Source organism: Pimephales promelas, chromosome 8, assembly GCF_988280905.1.
Source record: "Pimephales promelas chromosome 8, fPimPro1.hap1.1, whole genome shotgun sequence".
NCBI lineage: Eukaryota > Metazoa > Chordata > Actinopteri > Cypriniformes > Leuciscidae > Pimephales > Pimephales promelas.
Window position 1 is genome coordinate 18,529,890 of NC_142776.1, and position 23,439 is coordinate 18,553,328.

The 23,439-nt window shown below is 36.7% G+C and overlaps 1 protein-coding gene across 3 annotated transcripts in view; it reads right to left on the reverse strand.

The window, feature by feature from the left end:
- ntn1a (netrin 1a) overlaps positions 1-23,439 on the reverse strand; it is an 85,583-nt gene that overhangs the window by 21,807 nt on the left and 40,337 nt on the right. For all 3 annotated transcript variants that reach the window (XM_039691451.2, XM_039691450.2, XM_039691449.2), the window contains one exon: positions 6,766-6,954. In XM_039691451.2, the coding sequence (XP_039547385.2) occupies positions 6,766-6,954 (189 nt within the window). The remainder of the gene's footprint in view (positions 1-6,765; positions 6,955-23,439) is intronic.

Sequence of the window (23,439 nt, forward strand, 5' to 3'; positions counted from 1 at the left end):
AGGAGAAAATGAGCCTTATTTTTTGTCTATTTGTATATAAACCCATGGCAACCACACATTAAAGGCACAATTAGATTGACTGGCTTACGTCTTTTCATCCTGGGATCCCATCAGAGGCTGATGTCATTCTCTGTAGCTTGCTAGTTCTAAGAGTTAGCAATCCATATAAACTCAAACATTTCATATAATACTGAACCAAGATAAAGCTAACCAAAAATGGATGAACTATTAACAGCCCACCCAATTTGGTGACAATAGTCCGGTGTGGTTGACAGTTTGCAGAGCACCACACACTTATGTGATCTAAGTGTGGTTTACTGCATTAAAACAAAATGGCTCATTTAACAAATCAAATCTAGTTCAAAGGAGTCACTTACTCCAGTGGGCAGGATAAATGATGAAGCAAAAGTTTCCTATGCAGAGTAAGGGAAACTTATGGAGCAAACAACTCAAAGAGAAGAACAAGATTCACCTTGCAAAGCAAAGCTGCCTTCACTTTGTATGTTTACAGTGCGCTTTATGAAGGATGAAGCCACAAATCAGAGGGCTGAAGTCTTATTAGAAGCTCAAACCTAATACAGATTTTCCTCATCGTTCTTTATGAATCTTAAAGGGTATGTATGTTCCAGTTGCCCATAACAAGTGTATTTCGATAACATCACTTCAAAGAAAGTATCAAATAAATGCGAAGTTTTCATTCAGTTTACCTCGGGTGACTCGGCACAGTTGTTTCTTGCTTTAAAACAGACAATGCGACTGTAACAATGTTGCTCTTATTATCATGGTCATAGGTTATGCTTAAAGAGAAGATATTTTAAGAAATGTCTCTTTTTTATTACAATGGAAGTCAATGGTCACTAGGGTTGGGCATCATTTGAATTTTAATGTTTCCGATTCCGCTTATCGATTCTTATTGATTCTGAATTTCGATTCCAATGAGGAAAGAAAAAAAAAAACGTAGATATCATTCATATTTATTATAAGTCTTATTGCAAAACATTTCATTATGGCTGAATACCATGAACAAAAAACAGCAGGCTGGAGAACACTTTACGGACACTTAGTTACTAAGATTATTTAGTCAAGAACAGTGCCTGAATTTTCTCTTTGTCTTTTGCTGTTTGATTAAAGTTTTTTTTATAGAGACTGCAGCAGGAATTTTAGGCTGCTGTCACTTTAAGAGCTGCATGGACCCCATAAACTGTTACACATGTGTGTGCAGCAAGGGGGTAATCCATCGACCAGAAGTTGAAGCTGGCCGGGTGCCGCCATCTTGTAGCAGAACTTCACTTGAGTTAGCATTTCCATTGACTCCCATTCATTTTGGCATCACTTTGACAGCGAATAACTTTACATCTGAGGCGTTTGAAGACTCTATTTGTCCATTATTTATTTCTAAAGAAACACGACAATGTATAAAATGCTCCATTACCTTGTAGCTTATGTTATGGCCCCGTGGAAGCAGTTTTTTTGTAAAAGTAAGCTAACGATTGCGTCATAACCACGCGACTCTCTGTTGCACAGTACAGAGATTACCGTATGGACAGAAGGAGAAGTTTGCGGGCAATCGGGAAAACGTGGCTGGTTTCGGAAAGGAAAGATTCAGATTTCTCATGCCACGGCCACTAGAAGACAGACGGGTTGCTCGTGTCACATCTACGTCGTCAAGCTCTGTTTGAGTCGGTTTGAGTCTGCGCGTCAGGAACAGAAGTCCTAAAAAATCGCTAAAAATGGGCTTCACTTGTCTCAATTGAGTTTCAATGAGATGGCTCCGTCCACTTCTTATTCTGGTGTGCCGCACAGAAAACAGCATGACTTCTTGCACCTTGAATGGCTTCAAATCAAATTCAAAGAACTTTTTTCTGTGGGCGCGCTTTGGATGTGCATGCACTGAAAACAGCGCGCAAATGTTTTGCTCTTTAATGGTTTTAAATACCATGAAAATACGCACACAGAAACCGATAAGCGGAATCAAAAGGCGATTTCTTATCGAATCACTGGGTTTTTGGACATTGGAACATGTACTAAAATGGAACTAGTTCTCCATATCATTATATTGCAAATAAACATCTATTGTTATATTATAATACTATTACATTATTATACTCTGGACCTAATTTTGATATGTATTTATAGAAAATCCAAAATCTGTGACTCAAATGTCTGTATTTGAAAATGCTTCAAGGTGTTCCATAATGACAAATCAAGTCTACAGAAATGAGTTGTGTAGAAAGCAATGAACACTATAAGCCAAGAGCTCGAATTGAATTAAAGCTAAAAGAGCAGCACACTGTAAGTGTTTTTCCTGAAGTAAATTGTTATAGTATATCATTGCCACTATTTCACTGCCCTGATTAAGAATGTCAAAAGAAAAGAGAAAATATGTGGTGAACACATCAAATTAATGAGTGTGAGGGGAGTGAGATGCTTTATATTACAACATACTTACACCTATTTTCATTAACTTGCAATACATCGCTTATTTAGCTTGTGAAAATGTTTTCTTTGGCGGGAATGAAATATCATGCTTCATATCATTTGTCACCTTTCTGTAATTACCACGCATGCTTTTTTGTACATCTGTTTTGATGTAACTTAATACAGCTGTATAACTTGGACAGTGTTTGATTGTAATTACATTAGGAGCTCTAACTCTGGCAAATTTCAGGATTAAAATGAACAAAATGCCTTGTTTAAGTTAAAGATTTTGTAAATCATGATGAAATGTGTTTTCAGAACTATTTAAAATGAAGCAACATTCGATTTGAGCTAGTCGGCTCAGATTAACAGGAGGTCTCCTTCTCATTTGAAAAGTGCCTGTGTTTTCCCGTGTTCAAGACCTCAAGAGTGTGTAATGTAAGAGACCCAGACGGGAACTGACATAAGTATCCAAACACGTAAAAAATTTAAATACACAGTATGAGCAATAACAAAGAAAAGTATTGAGCGTGTGCCTATAGTGGTGCAAGTATGACATCAAAACCCGGAAGACTAATTCGCCACTAATTCCTTTGAGATTTTCCTATGGGGTTTTCCAATTTATGAGTGAAATAAGGCCTGTGATAAACACAACTTGACGATACTTGACGATTCTACAATGTAAATTAAAAGGGTGATGAACTGAGAAATCAAATTTTCCTTGAGCTTTTGACATCTAAGAGGTCATCATATTATAAGAATATCCTGTAAGTTTCAGAACTGAAAACGTCCTTGTTAGTCCAATAAAATATTTTATTGACACCAGTCAATAGTTCTGTTCGCTTTATTTCACTGATGATTGTTTTGTAAACAAGACAGGATTTACAGACCGATTAAGATTAAAGTACGGTGCTGTGCCGTCTATATTGGATCTGACAGGAATGTTGCAACACACGGACTCTTGTTCAAACATGTGGGCGAATCATTCCGGTTGCCATTTTACAACATTGGATGTTTTCAAATCAATTTCCCCCAAGTGCATCGACGGGTGAGTCGAAACTCAATATAATATGCAAAACTGTTATCCACTCACAGCAGTGGGCGTTTACTTCCAAGTCTTCAGTGCGAGACGCCCATAAAAACCGAGCGTTTTCAGCTAGGCTCACAACTTGGGTACAAAATAGCCTATTACTTATTCATTTTGATGTTTTTGAATGCAAAAACTAAGCGAAAGTCATAAGTTGACCTCAGACAACAATATAATAAAATTTAAAAAGCCAGTTCATGACCCCTTTAATGTACAATGTAAATGTAAACTGCACCCCCCAACCCCCCTCCCCAACTGTTCCTATATAGTTACTTATTAGGAACTAACATAAAAGCTTTAAATTTGCATTTTTGAATGGGTGTGTGTGATTTACGTTGCAGAGCAAACGAATTGCCATGGTGTGTTTACTTAATTGTACTCATAAATTAAAAAACTTATTATAAAACCCCATAGGAAAATCTCAAGAGAACCAGTGGCGAATTAGTCTTCTTGGTTTTGAAGTCATCTCTATGTAAAGATGGTAATAGTGCTGATAAATAGCACAAAAGTCTAAAGAGGCAGTTGGACCTGAAGATTAATGACCTAAAACAGAACAAATGTGGTGAATTATTGCGAAAGTTTGAAAGGAATGAGAAATGTATAGAGAGAGGCGAGAAATTGCAAACAGACAGCAAACATTCAAGAGAACAAAGTACTGGGAACTTTCTCTTTTCGGTAAAATCGAATAATTGCCATCTTCAGCAAATCTCTCTTACGTATCTGCATTAGGAAAAGTTCTCAACGGCTGTGGGTCACAATGATGCAGTTTTAATCCAGAATTGATTTTTCCCCTTTTTTTTCCATCCAGAAATACATCTTTCAGTAGCACATGAATATTTTGAATCTATCGTTAATAATTCTGTAACAATCTGCAGACTATATTGCAGCTATTTTTAGTGTGTTCTAAAAAAAAAAAAAAATTAAAAAAAGTTTTCCTTGAACCATTAGCGAATTCCATTTGGTTTGTTGACCCTAATTCCAAGTGCCTGGGAAATCCTCCATGGCCTCTGTCTCAAATCTCAGGGAAACAGAAGAGTTCATTAACTTTCCAAGCAAAGCAGATCATTTTAATAAAACTTTGGAGAAAAAAAGGACCAGGGTCATCAGAGACCTGACGGATTATTCACCCTTGATTTTAATAACGGGAGCCTTGCAAAAGTGGAAGAAATGAAACGGAACGATCAAATGCCAGCTTGACTGAATCCCTTCCAGTGAATCTGTGATGGAGTTTCTATCACAAAACTTTAAAACAACATAGTAAAACTTTGGCTGTTTTCAAAGACTCATCTTTTCCATTTGCCATGTTAGGCAAGTGTGTACAAAATTCTGCAATTAAATGCATCATTTGACAAAGCCAACATATCCCAACAGAGCAAACCTCACCAATGAGAGTAATGGGATGCTGAAAGAATCAAGTCTTGTCCACAGGAGAAAGGAAGTAAAAACAAAAAGAAGTTCTCTTCCCTCAATAAGACACATAGCATGGGGGTTAGCGAAACACACAGTCGGATGATGAATGTCTGTTTGCATTCCAAGTCGACAGGAGAATCAAACGAGAGCCCAGAGAGGGGTAAATGTCAGTCTGGAGTATGGTAGAATGGATATGTTGGTTAGGTTATGCATTTTTGTAATGCCTTTCCATGCAGAGAATATTATTATATGCTCATTAATCTTTTTCATATTCATCAGGTGTAATGTGACTCTGAGAACTAAAAACAACACGCTTTTATTTATTTTATTTTATTTTATTTTTCAATGAAAACTGTGCCTACTGTAAATCAGATAAATTTCTTTACGTGAAAACTCGAAGGTATTGTTTTATAATCAGAATATTTAAAAAAATATGCTGTTTTTTAAAAAATACTAATATATAAAATACACCACAAAACCAGTTCAATTGGTCAAATTTAGAAAATGCTTACATTTCTAAATATAATATGAAAAAATGGTAACATTAGTTAACTACCTTAGTTAACATAAACTAAGAATAAACAATACTTCCAGCATTTGTTTATCTTATTTAAAATTAATTTCAACATTTACTAATACTTTTATTAAAATCAACGATTGTATTTGTTAACTAATGAACCTTAAAGAAATATTCTTAATATAATATGCCATAAAAATGTATTTACATCCTTAACCTGCATATAACAGATACACCATAAAAATATCAATTTTGGCCTAGTTATATATAGGATAAATTTCAAAACATACAAAATACGTTACATAAATTATAATTTAAATGTTAAAAATATTTTATAAAATAAATATAAAAATTCAAATCTTTTTCCAGCTCTATTAGTTTAAAGCTACATAAAAACTGCAATATGACAGCAGGAATCAGGCTAATTGCGTTGTTGTATGGATGTTGTGAATGAGGACTCGTGATGGTATTGCGGGAAAACAAACACCTTCTGTTCAGCTTTCAAGTATAACATTCTCACATGATGCAAAAACATTCCCCACAGTCTTGACTGTCAGATTGATGGACGCTTTTATTTATTTACCTATTTATCTGTTTGGGGAAAACAGAGTCTTTAACTTCCAGCTAGTTTTAACCCACGAGCTAAAGCTGGAAGTAAATGATCCTAAGCCGTCACGGACAGCAGCAGAACGGACCTTGTTATGAAGAGACGCTAAGGTGTGACGGGGTGCTTGTTTGCACAAAGCTTTAGCTCCTTTTGCCCCACGGCAACATTAGGCAAAAACACCCTGCCTTTTTGTCTCTTTCCTTCTGGACAGCTCCCAGGTAAGCGTGCTGTCGCCAGCCAGTTGCACACCTGTGGAAAGTTGCTCTTCTTTTCTTGTCCGTCCTCCCCCTAACCTCACTCATCTGACCTGTAACAAGGATCAGTTCACACCTCTGCTCTGTTTGTTTGGCTTGTCCTGTCAAACCATCCCCCCAAATGAATCCCAATAACTCTATGTCAGAAAGATGTAACCCCTCCCCCACCCACATCCCTGTCCTTGGGCTGCATGCTGACAGAGTCTCATGGGGGTGGAGGAGAACAGGAATGTGAGAATTCTTCCTTTGGACCTGCTGACTCCCTCATTTGAGGGGGTAACACATTAAGAATAGTCACCGGGTCATCTAATTGGTTCCTTTGTGGTACAATGTGAATTTCTTTGTGTAGAAAACAGCCAGATAATCACTTAGCTTTAGCTTTTCCTGCTTTCCTTAGTGATAAGTTGCAGATTTGGGCCCTTAAGATCAAACCCTTTACACCCATGGGGTGTAGATTCAGTACCCTTCATACCTTTGCAGGCCTTTCTGTGAGAGATGGGCTTCGACATGTCTCTGTAGTAGCCCTCTTTGCAGTAGTGGCAGTGGCGACCAGCCGTGTTGTGCCGGCAGTTCAGGCAGACTCCTCCGCTTTTCCTACCGGAGAGTTTGTAAAGCTCCATGTTGAAACGACAGCGCCTTGCATGGAGGTTACAATTGCAGGCTGTGGAAAAGAAATAAGTTTAAAAAGCATATCCTTTATCACAGCAAAGTACAATCAAATCACAAAATCCATACAGACTAGTCACAAAAATATGTCCCCTTTCTATTTGGGTTTGAGTGCAAATTTAAGGACTGTAAGTAACACAGCATAATGCAAAAAAAAAAAAAAAAAAAAAAAAAGGAAATATGGTGCTGCATGAGCATCATCAGTCCCTTGGCTTGCTGTTTTAGAAAGGTTTCTGAAAAGCCAATAAAACAGAATAATACAACATTTAGGCCCATCCACACTACTGCGTTTTCGTTTAAAAACTGAGAATTAAAACAAATACAATCTCCGTCCACACCAGTGTTTTATCTACATATTTAATTTTAACAGTAGCTAGACGAAGATTTATAAATGCCCGGGGTTTTGTGTGTTTTTTTTTTTTTTTTGTGTGTGTAATGTCTGATGTTTTGCTGTTTTTGTGAGGTTGAAGCTACTTAAATTGCCCTGTAAAGGGACAAATAAAGATTTTACTACTACTACTACTATTAGAATTGATCTCCGTCCACATTTAAACGACTGAAAACGCGGATCACGTGACCATTCACCAACACTGGGCACGCGTGTGCCAGTGTAAACGGTGGCTGACGAATCAGGGAATTGGACACATCATGACTGATGACACCCAACCATAGAGCCGAGTGTGAGCCTATGCGTCAGCGTTTCTAAAGTCGTCCGTTTTGTCCCGTCTTCACTAAAACGCCCTCTGGATATTCAAAACGCAAAACGGAGTTGCAGGGTTTCTAAACTTCTCCGTTTTAGGTTTTCGTTTTTTCTGTTTTGGTGTGGACGGGAGGTGCAAACGTAGCAAAAGGTCTCCGTTTTTAAACGAAAACGCAGTTGAAAATGCGTTTAGACAAGCATTTTTGGTGGGAAATCCGCGTATATACTGTATGGCGACGGAAAAGAGTGTGAAATTTATTTGTAGTATGCACTCCAGGCGGCTAGGTGGCAATGTGAAGCACTGCCACACAACAACACTAAGTCCGCACGCCTACAACCTTCACTGTCAAGCAGACTTTTGCGTTTTTACCCTTACATGGGAACGCGGCGAAGAAGCGTTTTTAAGATTTCCACTCTGGAGGGTAGTTTCACTTTTTTGCGTTTTTAAGCCCCAAAAACGCCGTAGCCGTGTAAACGAAAGGCACATCCGATTAAATATTTTAATGTTTTCACCCGTGAGCGTTCTCGTGCAAACGGGGTCTACAATGCAAGTGTGTACACTACTGTTAAAAAAGGTTTTTTTTTTTTTTTTAGATGCTCAGCAAGGCTGCTTTTATTTGATCAAAAATACAGTACAAACAGTAATATTGTGAAATTATTACAATTTAAAAGAACTATTCTATTTGAATATTGTTTAAAATGTAATTTATTCTTGTGATGGTAGAACTGAATTTTCAGCATTTTTCAGTGTCACGTGATCCTTCAGAAATCATTTTTAATATGCTGATTTGGGGCTAAAGTAAGATTTCTTATTATTATCAATGTTAAAAACAGTTGTGCTGTATTAATATTTTTATATAAAACGTGATTCTTTGAGGAATAAAAAAAATCAAAAGAACAGAGTTTATTTGGAATTGAAATATTTTGTTACATTCTTAATGTATTTAATGTCACTCTTGCTCATTTTAATGCATCCATTTAATTTAGGTTTACTATATTTAATTTTACAGCATCACATGAAGCCCATATTCAGGTTGACATTATGTTCAATGTAAGCTATCTCTACTAAAGATTTCGACATTATTTCAAATATTTTAGCTATTTTTCAGAGTTCGGTTGGGTACCAACCCTAGGCACTCCACATGCTTAAAAGTCATTCGATCAGGAACGAACTGAAGTTTTCAAATCATTATACAAGCCTCAGTTTGACAGCCATGTCTTTACCAACTGCAGCAAATGAAGTGCCCGGGAATTAACTTCTGGTAATGAGGTCAGTTTCTGAGCTTTTTCCTTAACCAGGCCTGCTCTTTTCCAATGATGCCATACAATATCAGGCAGGCTCTCCAATTACCATTCCATTCCCAATCCTTACCATGCGCAGGAAGCTGTGCTCCTGCTTGTACTAATGAAGAAAGTTGCTGCCACCAAGTTTAATTACGGTCTGATGTTTATTCATGACTGATTTGTGTGCAGACATGTTCTCCTTCATTAAGCCTGGGTGAGACATTGGTGTGGCTCCTCCTCATGTATTATTCAACAATAAATCCCAACCCTCCAACCAAAATGCTTTGGGCTGTTCAAGCACAGACAACTGTTGGCAAGGCAGCTCATGCACATTCTCCGAGCAACTTCAACTGTGTTTATTTGCTCTGATGCTAGGAGACTTCAAGACAAAATAAGCATTTTGATGAGAGGGCATAACAACTTACAAAAGTGAACCCAGTTACTACACCAACACTGAAATGGGAAGACATTTTTTTTTTTGAGTGATTCAAGACCCTATCATTTTTTCACACTATCATTTTTTCACAATCATTTTCTATGATTATAGTTGAATAGTTTTTGAAGAACCTCCAAATATGATGAACCCCTTGCAAGGGACCATTTTTATTTTTTTTTTTTATTTTATTTTTCCTAAAATAAAGGCAGCTTTATATTTTACATGAATAAAAGCCAACCTTATTAACTATTATCTGGAAAATAATTCATTTATATTGATAGTGAAAACTTTCTACCCACTGTTAGAATGCAGTTATATGTATTGTATATTAGAGGAGCATTGGTAGTATTATTTTTAACATTACTGTTTTGCATATACTACTTACTATAATAAGTTATTAACCCTAAAGCTAAACGGTAACACTTTATTTTACAGTAACATTGTTATAAATGTTACATGTAGTTACTATAATAATAATAACAACTATAAATGATGCATAGATACATCTAACCCTAAACCAAACCAAACCCTATAATAACTACATTCCTTAATATTACTTAGCACTTAAATGTGTAATTACAGTGTAATAAAGTCACCTTAAAAAGTAACTATTCAAACTATTAACAGAATAAAATAATCACAATTAGGACCAGATTTAGTGAACAGAGCAAATTAGCATGAGAGCACAATTCCATAAAAGCACAGATGGGAGTGGATGGCGCAAATACCAGTAAATTGATGAGCGCAAAGTGCGCAAACCTTAGTAAATCGCCTTGCTTGATTCATTTAAATACTTTCCTCCCATTCATTTTGTGTTTGAAAGGGAAACTCCTACATGTAAAAATGTCAGCCTCAAAAATAACTGTGTTCATGTCTTTTCAGAGCTAATTTCTTTTTAGTAAATCCTAAAAGTAGTTTTGGTTTTTTTTTTTTTTTTTTTTTACACCAAAAGAGGGTTTGGGCTCTAGCTGTAAATCTCATAAATTTCAGTCTTTAGACGAAGTGAAAACAGATATATTGTAAAATAGTATGTTTGGTCATAACTTGATTTTGAAAATATGTGTAGTTACTACATTAAATTTCAATTCTAGAAATCAAGTTAAAGGATTTAGATTTTCATTCTTATTTTGTTTGTTTCCTGTTCACTTGAGTACAATGTTATCATTTTTTGGTGGGGAAAACTCCACTCAATGTCTCCTAAAAAGACTCCTGGCTCATTTTCCACTTGCTGCCAAAAAAAAAATAATAATACTTGAAATAGATTTTTCGAGATGCCTGCAGGACATAAAGAACGATAATTCGGCCCGTCCTAGAAGTGTCTCCTCTTAAAACTTGCTCCATGCACGGCTTGTTTGCTTTCAAACAGGCATACTGTTGGTATTAATTCTGTGGAAACTGATCCTTCCTACCCTCCAGCTATGGATTATTCACTTTTGCTAACAAGACAAATGCAGTCCGCTATGCGGCCTCCGGCTTCTTTAAATTTCTACAGACTTGCTGAACTTATTGATAAACAGAAAATCCAAGTTGTTTTCTCGGAAAATCAAAATGGCACCACATTTTATTACTTTTCGAAGGCACAAAAATACCTTAAATTGCTATTGGAGAGGCATAAAACTGAGAAAAGTAATCACAACAGCATGTTTCACCAAAGTAACGAGAAAAATCTGTTATTACAATGACATCACCCTAAAACCGTTCAGTTGTATTCTTTCTTCCTTCATAACATGATTTAAAACAATCTGCGGTAAAAGAAGTGATGTTTTATACAGATTGGGCGGCATGCGCTGTATTAGATCGTAATTTGTTGCAGTTGCTGCAGTCAAAAAGTCAATGCGTCCTGCTAAAGGCTTAAATTAAGGATCATTTATTATTTACTATGAGTTTAGACGTTATCACATCAGTTTGGTTATTATTTTATTATATTATAAATGATCTCTTTTCATTTTCTATGAGGACAACAGCTGGAAAACACTGTTGTAGCATCACCATGCACCTAAAAGAGCTTAAAGGAAATTGCACTGTCAACATGTGAGGCTATTGGTAGTCTTTGGCACACGCCGTTTCCTCTAGCCCTCAGTGATGAAAAAACACCCTCAACACACATAGGGCAGCTGGGGAAAGCTGTTTGAGTGCTCTACCTCATCTGGTTTACTCGTTCTAGAGATCGTGATTGTTGTGATACGACCCGGTCCGTATGAAAACACGAAGCATGCGCTCGACTCGCACCTGCTCTTTTACAGGCGTGCAGGATTCAGGGTGGCTGCCTCTCAATGGGAGTGGATACAAAGCGGCTGTACATAATGTAGCCCCCCTCCCCAACGATCGGCTCACTGTCGGACTCATTTTGTTTCCCTTTTCTGCTTCATGTTTGCTCATTTCGCCCTTCTTTCATTCATTCTGCCCTCCGACACCCACTCTCACACCTTGTTCCCGTACCTTTGAAGTGCTTTCAGACTCACTAATCTAGTCGTGTCATCTGCCTTGAAAGCATGATCATAATTTAAATGTTGCCCTGTATGACGGAAGAAGATTACAGACGCTTTTGGAAGTGGGAGGAAAAGCTCATCCCTATGGTGGTACTTCCTAACCACAGAGTGGAACAGCATCTGTCTTAACAGAATAAAAGAGTATAGAAGTCCAACCAGGCTGGGGAAGCAGAATCCTCGTAGTGGATGAAAACCCTCATCAGTGGAGCCGACAAAACAAGCTATTCTCACTTGTAGCTACACATCCACTTAGCCGATAAACCCCGGGCAGAGATAAGCGCGAGAGATGACTCGTCTGATTGACTGGGTTGGGGAGAAAGCCAAACCAGATGCGTTTTGTCTCTTTCCCCTCTTTAGTTTGGCTTAGCTTTCAGAGAGGTTGATAAACACGTACAGCCGTGAGGAAAGAGTGTAAGGTGATAGCTTTCCAGAGAAGCTAATTGGTTTTGTTACCGCGTTAAGAATGTTCTTAGAAGAGAGAACTAGAATCTTGCTTTTGCTTTGCTTTTGTTAGAATCTTTTTTCTTTTACTTTCTATCTGTCGCCGATTTGTATTTTGTTTGATATTTGAACATAAATTCTGGGTTACACTTTACTAGAAGGTTTCATTAGTTAACATTTAACTACTTTAGTGAACATGACCTCTGTGAACAATAATGAACAATACTTCTGCAGCATTTATTAATGTTAGTCAATAATAATTTCAACATTTACTAATGCATTTTTAAAAATTAAATTTATTTATTTTTTGACATTAGTAAATGCACTATGAACTTACATGAACAAACAATGAACTGCTGGATATTTATAAACTAATATTAACAAATATTAATGCACTATAACAAATGTATAGCTCATTGTTACTATAGTTCATGTTAGTTAATACATTAAATTAACAAATGACTCCTTGTAGTAAAGTTTTACCAAAATTGTGTGTAATAAAACAATAATGAATGCCTGTACACACACACACACACACACACACACACACACACACACACATATACTGTATATATATAGGCCTATATACATTTTGTTCATACAAATTGTATGTTGTTGAATGAATTTGAAATAAATAATTGAAAGAAACACTTTTCTTTTTTAATTTTTTAAAAACATTTTTGTATAATAACTTATAGTTCTGCATGTTTTTCATAATTTTTGTATTTTTCATTATTCCTGCCTTGTATAGTTTTCTTCTATTTTGCTATTTCCATGTCTCTCAAAGCATTTTGTGGTCTTTTCCTCTCAAATAATCACATTATTTCAACTCCAATCGATACTTAATGCCCATTTATTTATTTGTTTGGAATGCAGGACTCTTTGTCAGAATTTATTTGTCAAAAATAACGTCCTCACGGTACAATTGAAAGAGCCAGCAGACTCCTCTCTGCTAGCGACCGCTCATTTCCTTCCTCTGCAAACATGAGGATTTCCTCAAACACTCTGTTAGTGCTTGAATTAGTTGACGTAGATTAATGTTGTTTTTTTTCCACGCCGATGCATTAGGTTGAAGTTATCAGCATATCACCCCGTTTATTAGGTATGAGTGTATTTAGGATGAGATTTTTGTTAACCTGACCTTCAACAAACGTTAAACTCGCACACTTCATCAGAGTTAGTTTGGGCATCTTCTCTTCTCTTCCTGAAAAGACGGAACATACCAATAAGTAAGCGGGGATTAATGCTCACTTTGTAAAAGCGTGCTGTATAAACAGTGTCAAACTAGAGGCAATTGGTAATTCTCCTCAGTTATCAGGGATATTAGTCCAGCACTCAACACTATTGGCCTTTTTTTCCCTGAGACTGAAGATAAAAAGACGTCACCTCTTACACATAATTCGGAGATTACAGCCGTTGATTCAGCAATTTGAGTGAGGGGTGTTGAAAGCATCAGATTTGGATGTTTTTCACCTCATATTTGAATGATTTTGATGTTAAAACCGAATATACTGTAGGCGTAGGAAAAAAGAAAAACTAAAAAGCCAGCAGAAAAGTAGGTGATTACACCTTTGTACACTTTTTTTAATCAATGAAACATCACGCTTGGTGAAGCGTTACCAAAATGGTGGTGCACTACATCCAATGGGGGTAAAAACAAACCCGCATTCCGTGACTTAGAGCTAAAGAATCCATTCCCAGCTCATACATCCTTCAGAAGAGAAACATCTCAGGCATGTGATGTCTGTCTGCTCCGACACCATCTCAGGTGTGAGGCTTGACCTTCAGTGTCAAAAAGCACCAGTCATATGTCATGAACTCCAGGGCCTGAGATCTTTCCTGTGCCGGGGGTCGGTACCACCAGCCCGAACTAGACTCAATACCAACACCTAACACCGGCCCATCAGAGAGGGAGTTACGCCGAGGGGTGCTATCCTTTTAAACAAACTTGGAAGAGGACCCATCCATAGCTAGTTTAGTTTTAATCTGTGTGTGCCCTTTTAAGTAATGTGATTAGCCCCTGAGCCCTGTAAGACTTAATGAGAAAATATTGGATATCACCACATCAGCCTTGTTTTGGTTTGGTCGTCTTTCAGCGAAGTTAAACATGGGGAGTGTGCTTGGGTGGTTGTATGGCATGGCGTATGTGTGTGTGTGTGTAAGTGGAATGTAAAAGTTTATTTTTCAGATGTTGCGTCATTTCAAGGCTTTTTTGCTCTGGGCCTTAAATCAATATTCCCCGCAGTACATTTGCATTTTCTTCATCACTGAGACATCGATGAACGTTGGCATGGTGGTTCTGTGGTCAGCCAAAGATATTCAGTGGTTTGGTCGCAGAGACTAAGAGTAATAAATTCAATAAAATAGAAGCTTGTAAACTTCATGCCATATATTTCTTCAGGCAGTGTCAGTCGAACTTTCTTTTTTTTTTAATCGTTCATTATTTGCTCACCCTCATGTTGTTTTGAAGCTGTATCACTTGCTTTGAGAAAATGAAATAAAAAGGGGAAATATTTGAAGACCCTACTGGTTCACACAAAAATACTTTTTCATTAGTTTTTTACTTTTCAATTGATTTTATTTTATTTTTTTTCAAAGTAACTTTTTTTTTTTTAGTTGTTTAGAGTTTAAGATATTTTAATTGTAAAATAATGCAAAAATAGTAAGACAAGGATTTTCACCGTTTCATAAAAATGCAAAAGTACTGTAAAAAAAGTTGTATATTTACCTTGTGGGCTATATTTAATTTATACAAATAATAATTAGGGCTGTGCAAAAATTAATTGCGATTAATCGCATCCAAAATAAAAGTCTGTGTTTACGTAATATATTTGTGTGTGCTGTATATAATTATTTTGTATATATAAAAACACACACATGCATGTATATATTTAAGAAAATGTGTTATTCATATATAAAATATTTATATTTATATAATATAGATTATGTATTTATATATATATATATATATACAGAATTTAAGCGCAAATAATTCTTAAATATATACATGCATGCATAGGTATTTATATGAACAAAATAATTATATACAGCACACACAAATATATTATGTAAATACAGACTTTTATTTTGGATGCGATTAATCACAATTAATTTTTGCACAGCCCTAATAATAATATAGAAATATAATTTGCTTGAGAAACAGTGATATTTAATTAATTCTTCACTGGATGTAGACACTGCTTGGTGATGGTTAAGTGTTTTGTTTTGTGTCGGTTTGGTTTGTTGCTCTCGTATTGAAAATATTAAGACCACACTGGAGCCAATTATCTGATTCACACTCTTTGAAATTCTTGTTTATAGAGAAATGATCACTTCACTCACATTGTGGTTTTTCTCAAACCAAGAAATCTAATAATAATGGAAAACATTGTTTTCATTATTATATGAGAACACAACAATGAAAGATACACTGTGCTCTCTGTGCTCATATGGAATTTCCTGTCAAATTTGACTTGCTTTTCCAGATTTCATACCACTGATTGTAACAGCATGCTACTCTTGCTGTTTGCTTCAGTTAAAGCGGGTTGCAATTTATTTTAAGGTGTCCGTTTCACGGTGTAATTATGCATTTAAGTACTGTGTAGTAATAATTAACTTGGCCTACATGTACTTACTATAGGGATAGGGTTAGGATTGGGGTTTGGTTTAGGGTTAGTTGCATGTAATTTTGCATAACTAATAGCCTAGTTATTACCACAGTAACTACATGTAACATATGTAACAAGTAAACTGTAAAATAAAGAGCCGAGCTCTGCTTATCTGTTGACAGTGTTTTCATAGTAGAATAAAGTATGAAGAAGTCTCATACATAAAACACTGTTTCATGCTTCAAATATATACACAGAAAATGAGTGTATAATAATACTTAACAAGTGCAAAAAAAAAAAAATGTTTTCAAAATACATCAAGTTGAATTAAAAGCAATACTGGAGTTTTCCCAACACTCTGACATTTTGTCAGTCACGCTGTCATTTTGCCGACAAGAAACATACCTGTCTGAGATTATTTATGCTTTATGTAGACAGCTGTCTTCACCTTTGTGAAGGAAAATGTAAACATTAAAAATTCCTCTTAAAAATATAAACAGCTATTAGCCAAATCATGACTCAAATCTGGAATGCTTTTAATGAGTCCCGAAAAAAAAAGAAAAAAAAAGAAAAACCTTTACAAATCACATGTTTAGAGAGTGAGGTACCACCTCTTCTCCAATCCCGGAGTGAACGAGTGTCAGATTTCCAAACTATCACCTTGGCATGAAATAAACAAATAAAAGATTAGAGGAGTTGAGGCAGCCAGGAAAAGAACATATTACAATTGGAGTCTTTGATCAGACGAACTGGTGTGGACACATTGGAGAATAACAGCGGGGGGGATCACGTCCCACACGTCAACGGTATATTTCTAACAGGACACACATTTCAGGCAGTGCCTCTCTTCTCCACCCAGCATGCTGAGAGAGCTGAAGCTTTTGTTTCCACCTGTATGTGAACCCCAGAGTCAAACGGACCTCACTCAAGCCCTTTGAGTCCTAATTCAACACAAATGCGAGTGCTGTCAAACAGAGAATCACTCCACACGACAAAAACTCTTACATGCACATGCACCCAAACATGCACAACAACCTGTCTTCGCTTTGTAAGAGCAGCCTTCATCCCCTCACCCCCACCCCAAGAAAAAAAAAAAAACATATTTACATGCATGCTGCTTGTTAAATTATGGCATGAACTTTAAAAATTGCTCTAATTGGGTTCAGCCTATATGTTTATCAACATAAACTCCCAGATCAGCCCACTGACATTTAAATGAATAAGTGCAAATGTGTACATTTTTATTGACAACCAAACAGCATAACCTTTTAATGTCATTCCAACTCCTGGGATGATGTCTGCTGCATTATTCATCACTGGCTGCAGAATGCTGGGATTATGACTCTTCATAATTATGAATTCATCCACATGGGAGCCCAAGAGCACTGCTGTGCCTGACTGCTGTTGGTTAGTAATAAAACATGCTCAGTTTTGGCAATGAATTTAAGAATATGTGAATTTTGGAGGTTTTGGAGAGACTCCCTCTTTCGAATAGATGCTTTAATACACTTCCAGCCGCTGGCTTAACATATCATATCAACACACACATTTCATCCTAAAATATTTCTCGAAACCTTCCAACCTCTGAAAGATGATTGGTGGTTGAGCTGAAATGAGGAAACGCCCCCTTTTAGGTTTGTATATACAGTACAATCCTATTCCATTTTATATTTACTTATACACAAGAAATCAATAGTAAAATTTTGGATTATAGATTATATTATTTTGTTAAGAAAAAGTCACATTTGTATGTTTATTTTGTGTAACTTATTTTTTAATTAGCTTGTTGTTTGCCTATTATTTTACACTATTGTATAGTGAATAATGTTAACCTAAAAATGTCTAGTGTTTAAATGTTCTCAGGGTATTCAAGTCACAAGTATTATTAGAACCTCACTGTGTCACAGCAACCCGATCTCACGGCATTTCGTACGAATTTCACGAGGTGGCTAATTCATACGAATTCATACGACCACAGATTCATATGATTTTTGCTAAGTCATACATATTTTACGAGTTCCGCGTCCCTAAACCTACCCATCACGTGGGTTTAGACAAATGGTACGAATTCGTATTGAGGTTGTACGAATTCGTACGCATTAGCCACTTGTTTTTAATCACTCGTACGAATCAGTACGAATTGGTCATGAGATAACATTGGTCACAGCAAATGCAAGGAGACGAGGATCTATACTGTAGTTGCAGCAGTAGAACTTTAAAAAAGAAGCAAAATATTCAGGATAACAGGAAAACGCTGGAGAACCATTAACACAACTAAAACAGACAAAACAGAAATTAAACTGAGGACTACACACAAGGCTAAATGAGGAACCAAACAAGACACACGTGAATCAATTAACAAATCAGAAACCATAGATACAAACTAGCAAAGGAAACCAATTTGATAACTATGACAGGAAACTGAAAATACTCAAATTAAGAGTCCTTGAACAGAACTAGAACATCTGTGGTGCACTAAATCAAGGGGGCTGTTTACACCATCCTTTCTGATCATATAGCTAACTGATTTACTAAAATGGTTCAATTTACACACTTGGCCACATAAATGTGTCTGCGCAAAACTAATATAAATCTGATCTTCAATTCCAGCGCTATGTGCAAACTTCACACCAATGAAATCAATAGATATGAGCCGCATTTTAATTATCATCCACTAATTTCAAGAAAAAGCGGCATCTGCACTGGTAACATCATTAAATGGTTAGTTCACCCAAAAATGAAAATTCTGTCAGTATTTACTCACCCTCATGTTGTTCAACCCCGTAAGACCTTTGTTCATCTTCGGAACACAAATTAAGATATTTTTGTTGAAACCTGAGAGCTGGATCACTCCTCCATACTAGTCCATAGGCTTCTTGAGGGATTTAAACTTGCCGGCCTCAAAAAGTTAAAGACATCGTTAAAATAGTCCAAGACACGAGAAAACTTTTTGTGCGCAAAAACAAACAAAAATAATGACTTTATTTCAACTATTCACTTCCTTCTCTATGGGCCTGTAGTCAGTTAACGTAGTGTGATTGCGTAGAGCTACGTCACACGAAGGCTCACTATTGGTCGACGCTGGTCATGTGTGTGATGCGTGTGACGTACAATAACAGAAGCTTACGCTATTAAACTAGTAACCTGACTTGAGGCAGAGAGAGAAGTAAATGAATAGTTGAAATAAAGTCGTTATTTTTGTTGTTTTTTGCGCACAAATAGTGTTCTCGTCGTTTGATAAACTTAAGATTGAGCCACTAGTCACTTGGACTATTTTAACGTCTTTAGTATCTTTATGTCTTTAATAACTTTTCAAGGCCAGCAAGTTTCAATTCCTCAAGAAGCCTATGGACTAGTATGCAGGACTGATCCATATCAAAAATATCTTAATTTGTGTTCCAAAGATGAACGAAGGTCTTACGTTGGAACAACATGAGGGTAAGTAAATACTGACAGAATTTTCATGTTTGGGTGAACTAACCCTTTAAGTCTCACTACTTTTAATGAAAGATAATTGTGTGTTGAGCGTCTGCAATTTTAGTTTCATTTGCGTTAGTTTGCACATCGACTTGCTGAAGATACAGTTGCATTAGCGCTGTCATATCTGTCTATAACCTGTCATTTAGCCTATAGCACGCTCTCATGTACTTTTTAACATTTTGGGAGGAGTAAAATACATATGTAGTTTCAACAACCAGATGCATTTACACTTGACAAGTTTCGTCTGGAATGCGTCTCTGAGTGATTGGATTTAAATCCCTCTCGAAAGCGTTTCAGGGTGCATTTACACCAGTTTTTTTTTTTTTTCATGATCAGATATCCGATTAGAGAAAACGCATTAAGTGACCTGTAAACAGGCCAAAGGTTAACGCTTTATACAGTATATGGCTGCAGGCATGAGGTGCACTTTTCATTCGTGTTTTAATTCTATTTCAGGTTATTTCAGTTCATTATTTACCAAAAGTGGTTATATCCGAGTGGGTGAGTTATTTACTTTGTAATCAGTCTATACAATTCTATCAGTGTGACACATTCAAGTTAATTTGTGGCTCAGTTGTGACAGGATAATCAGCAAATTACAGAGATGCTAAGTGGCACTCCTTCTCCCATGTGAGCTTTTGCATGTTTGGTGCACTTTTCTCACATTCATGCAGATTTAGACTTAAACGAGTGCACCAAGGAAAAAAAAAACACAAAGCTTTCCTCAGAAATTCGCTGATGTCAGTGTTGGGTGCCACTTTATGTTAGTTAGGCCTATGTTTAACAACGATGTACTAACATTTAAATCAGTCATTTGATACAATGCACTTACATTATTTTTAGTACATTATACTTGTTTTATTATAATTGCCTGCATGCATTTACATCTGTAATTAATTTATGTAATTACTGCTCTAATTACACTATTGACCCTTCCCTTTTAACAAACTCATAAACCCACTAAACCTGTCCGCAACTTTCCCATTTCCCACCTCAATGGCAGTAAAAACGTTTTTCAATACAACATCAACACAATAAGTAGGCCTACATTATAAGTATATTAAGTATAGTAGTTTAAGACACCAAATATAAAGTGTGACCCAGTGTTGCTTTTGAAAACTGAGTGGTTTGCAGATGTTTTCATATTTTGTTTTGGTGTGCTTTGTCATGTCCAAGTTGGCGATGCTCAGAATAATTAATAATTTCATTTTCAGCTGCTCCAGCATGACAGAATTTGTTTTTTCTATTTCTGCTGTAGCTACTCTAAGTTTCAGGGGCTCTTTGTTATTTATACATAATGTTCTCTGTATCTTTATCTTTCTTTCTGTCTGTTCTTTTGTTATGAAGATGTTAAGTAGGGCCAGTGTGATAAGAAGGATGGGTCTGAATGCTTGGAAACTAATAAGGGTTTCAGGTCAAGAGGCTCCTAAGGGTTTTAGAACGACAACAAAGAAGGCTTAATGGCCTCCACTTTCCAGTATTAGCACCCATTTAATGACCAGCTTGCCCCCTCGTTAGGAATGATCAGCTGTTCCAAACCGTGCACCACCCCTTGCATCAGAAGAGATAATCCAACCGCATGCTGTGATGTAGGAATACATAGTGTGTCAAAAGGTAGTGTGTCAATGTTGGTGCATGGATTTCCTGGCTAACGGAGGCATTTTGTATAACTTTGCATCAATGAGTGTGTGCGTGGAGGAAGAGAAAGAACGAAGATAATGACAACCCAGATAGCAGACTGACATTGAATCAACGTGGAAATATGACATAGAAACAACGTTGATCTGACATTGTTTTGCTCATCGAATTAACGTTGAACCAACGTCAGACGCGTCATTCTTTCAAAACTAACGGAAAATCAACTTGAAATCAACGCGTTGTTTCAACGTTATGAAAGCAAACCAATTTTCGATTTTCATTTAGCTTTGAAGAATGCCGCGTCTGACGTTGGTTCAACGTTAATTCGATGAGCAAATCAACGTTGTTTCAATGTCATGAGAGACGTCGTTTCCATGTTGATTCAATGTCAGTTTGCTATCTGGGAAGGAGAGATAAAATTCTGCAAGAACAAAAAAGGAAAAAAAATAGAGAGAACGGCAAGGCATAAACAAAAGAGATAAACAAAAGAGGATATTTCATTTTGTTTCTTTGCCTTGAATGAACTTTGAGGATGTCTGTTTTGCGTGATTCACATTGTGAGAATTATACAGAAGCCGAATAAAGCGGCCACCTCTATTCTTCCCAGCTTGGTGAAAGCCTTCTGGGATTTATGTAGATTCTCTAGACTGAGCAAATCCAGACACATAAAGATGAGAAAAGATCCAGCTTTCGGGCTACGGCAGCACAGAACGCAGAGTTTACACAACAATACTGCAATTTCACTGCATATGCGCCCCACATCTGGCAACTGAGCTATTTCTTGGGACTCCTCTCTAAAAATCGATGTGCTAAATGAAATTGCAGTATCTGAACCATTATTTGCCATGAAAGCAGTTAGTTTGGATGCTAATGGAAGTGTTACACTGAACATGATTCCATCATCCAAGGCTTATGTTAAAAGGATATTTATTTTATTACCTTGTCTGTCTTAGTTTATTGCTTTAAACATCGTAAAATTTGTCTTGAGCTACGATCATGAGCAACAAGATTGAAGGCGATTCACCACAAGATCTGAGGCATTAAACAAATCAACTTAGCAGCAGTCCTGTTATATTGCCAACAACAATACTACATTTATGCTTCTCTCTGAAATGGTTCTTGTGTAGCCTTAATAGTACCATCGTCCATTGAGTAAAACCTGCCGAATGAGAACCTGCAAACACTGTGAGCCAAAATGGAGTGGTGTCAAAAGGCACCAGACATTAAGGCTCAGTGTCTGTTTGAGCTTAGTTCTGTGAAACTAAGTGATTGCTCAATTGTCACAGATATCACATTCATTTGGAATGTTGGCAATCTGAGCTATTAGCATGTAGTCATACGTTGCCTTGGCACTCAGAGAAGAGAAAAGGGGAACTCTTTATGAAGACATTATCTTGTCAAATTAGTCACTGAAGTCGTTGATAATGTTGCAGAGCTGTTGGTGTGGCAGTTTTATGAGAAAATAACCATGTTAGAAAATTACAGTGATTATTCTTTCCTCTCAGGCCAGGGAAAGACCTCCTGAGTCATATTGTATTGCTGTTACAGTTTCTTATTAATACTGTATGGCAAATCACAGGCCTAAATGTGCTTTGGAATTGTTTTGGGATGTCTCATGTCTCAAGTAAGAAAACATAAAAAAATATATATAATATATAACATATATAACACATATGCATATGTAAATAAGTGTTAATTATACACATTATATACAGCTATTTAATGTAACAACTGCATGCAATTTCTTTCAATCTATAGTAAAATACTTCAACATAAACTATGATGGAAATGTCTCAGAGTTACATGTAACCCGCTTCCCGGAGATGGAAACGAGATGCTGCGTCATTGTGTTGATGCTTTGGGAACACCTTCACTCAGAAACGGTGTCTGAAGCATGTGTGAAATCTCTTCAATCCTGTTGGACTACAGAGGTTCAGGACCACAAAGACCATAAAAAAAGCACCTACGTCACGGAATCTCCAGTTTCTAATTGTCTGAAGAAGCCGCAAAGGCGTACTTAAAGTATTGCAATGTGACACTGTGTCTCGTTGACGCTATGGAAACATAATATCCATGCCGCCATACTGAGAGGACACCTCCACCACAGGTTTTGAAAAGGATAAACAAGCAGAAAAGGAGGAATCAACCCGAACGAGATCCTGGGGTAGCGTTCACATCCACAATATAAAACCAGATGAATCCATTGAATCCATTTCCAAACTGTTGAACCCCATGAATGTATACGAAGAGGATCAGCTAGTCTCTAAGAAGAGGCTACACCCCTAGTGGACTGGGCTAGTGGAATGGTGCCAAGAGGTGAAGCCATACTGCACGCCTCATATTCAAAATAAATCACATCAACAATCCATTGCAACAAGCACTGCTGGGTATCAGGAACAGTTGA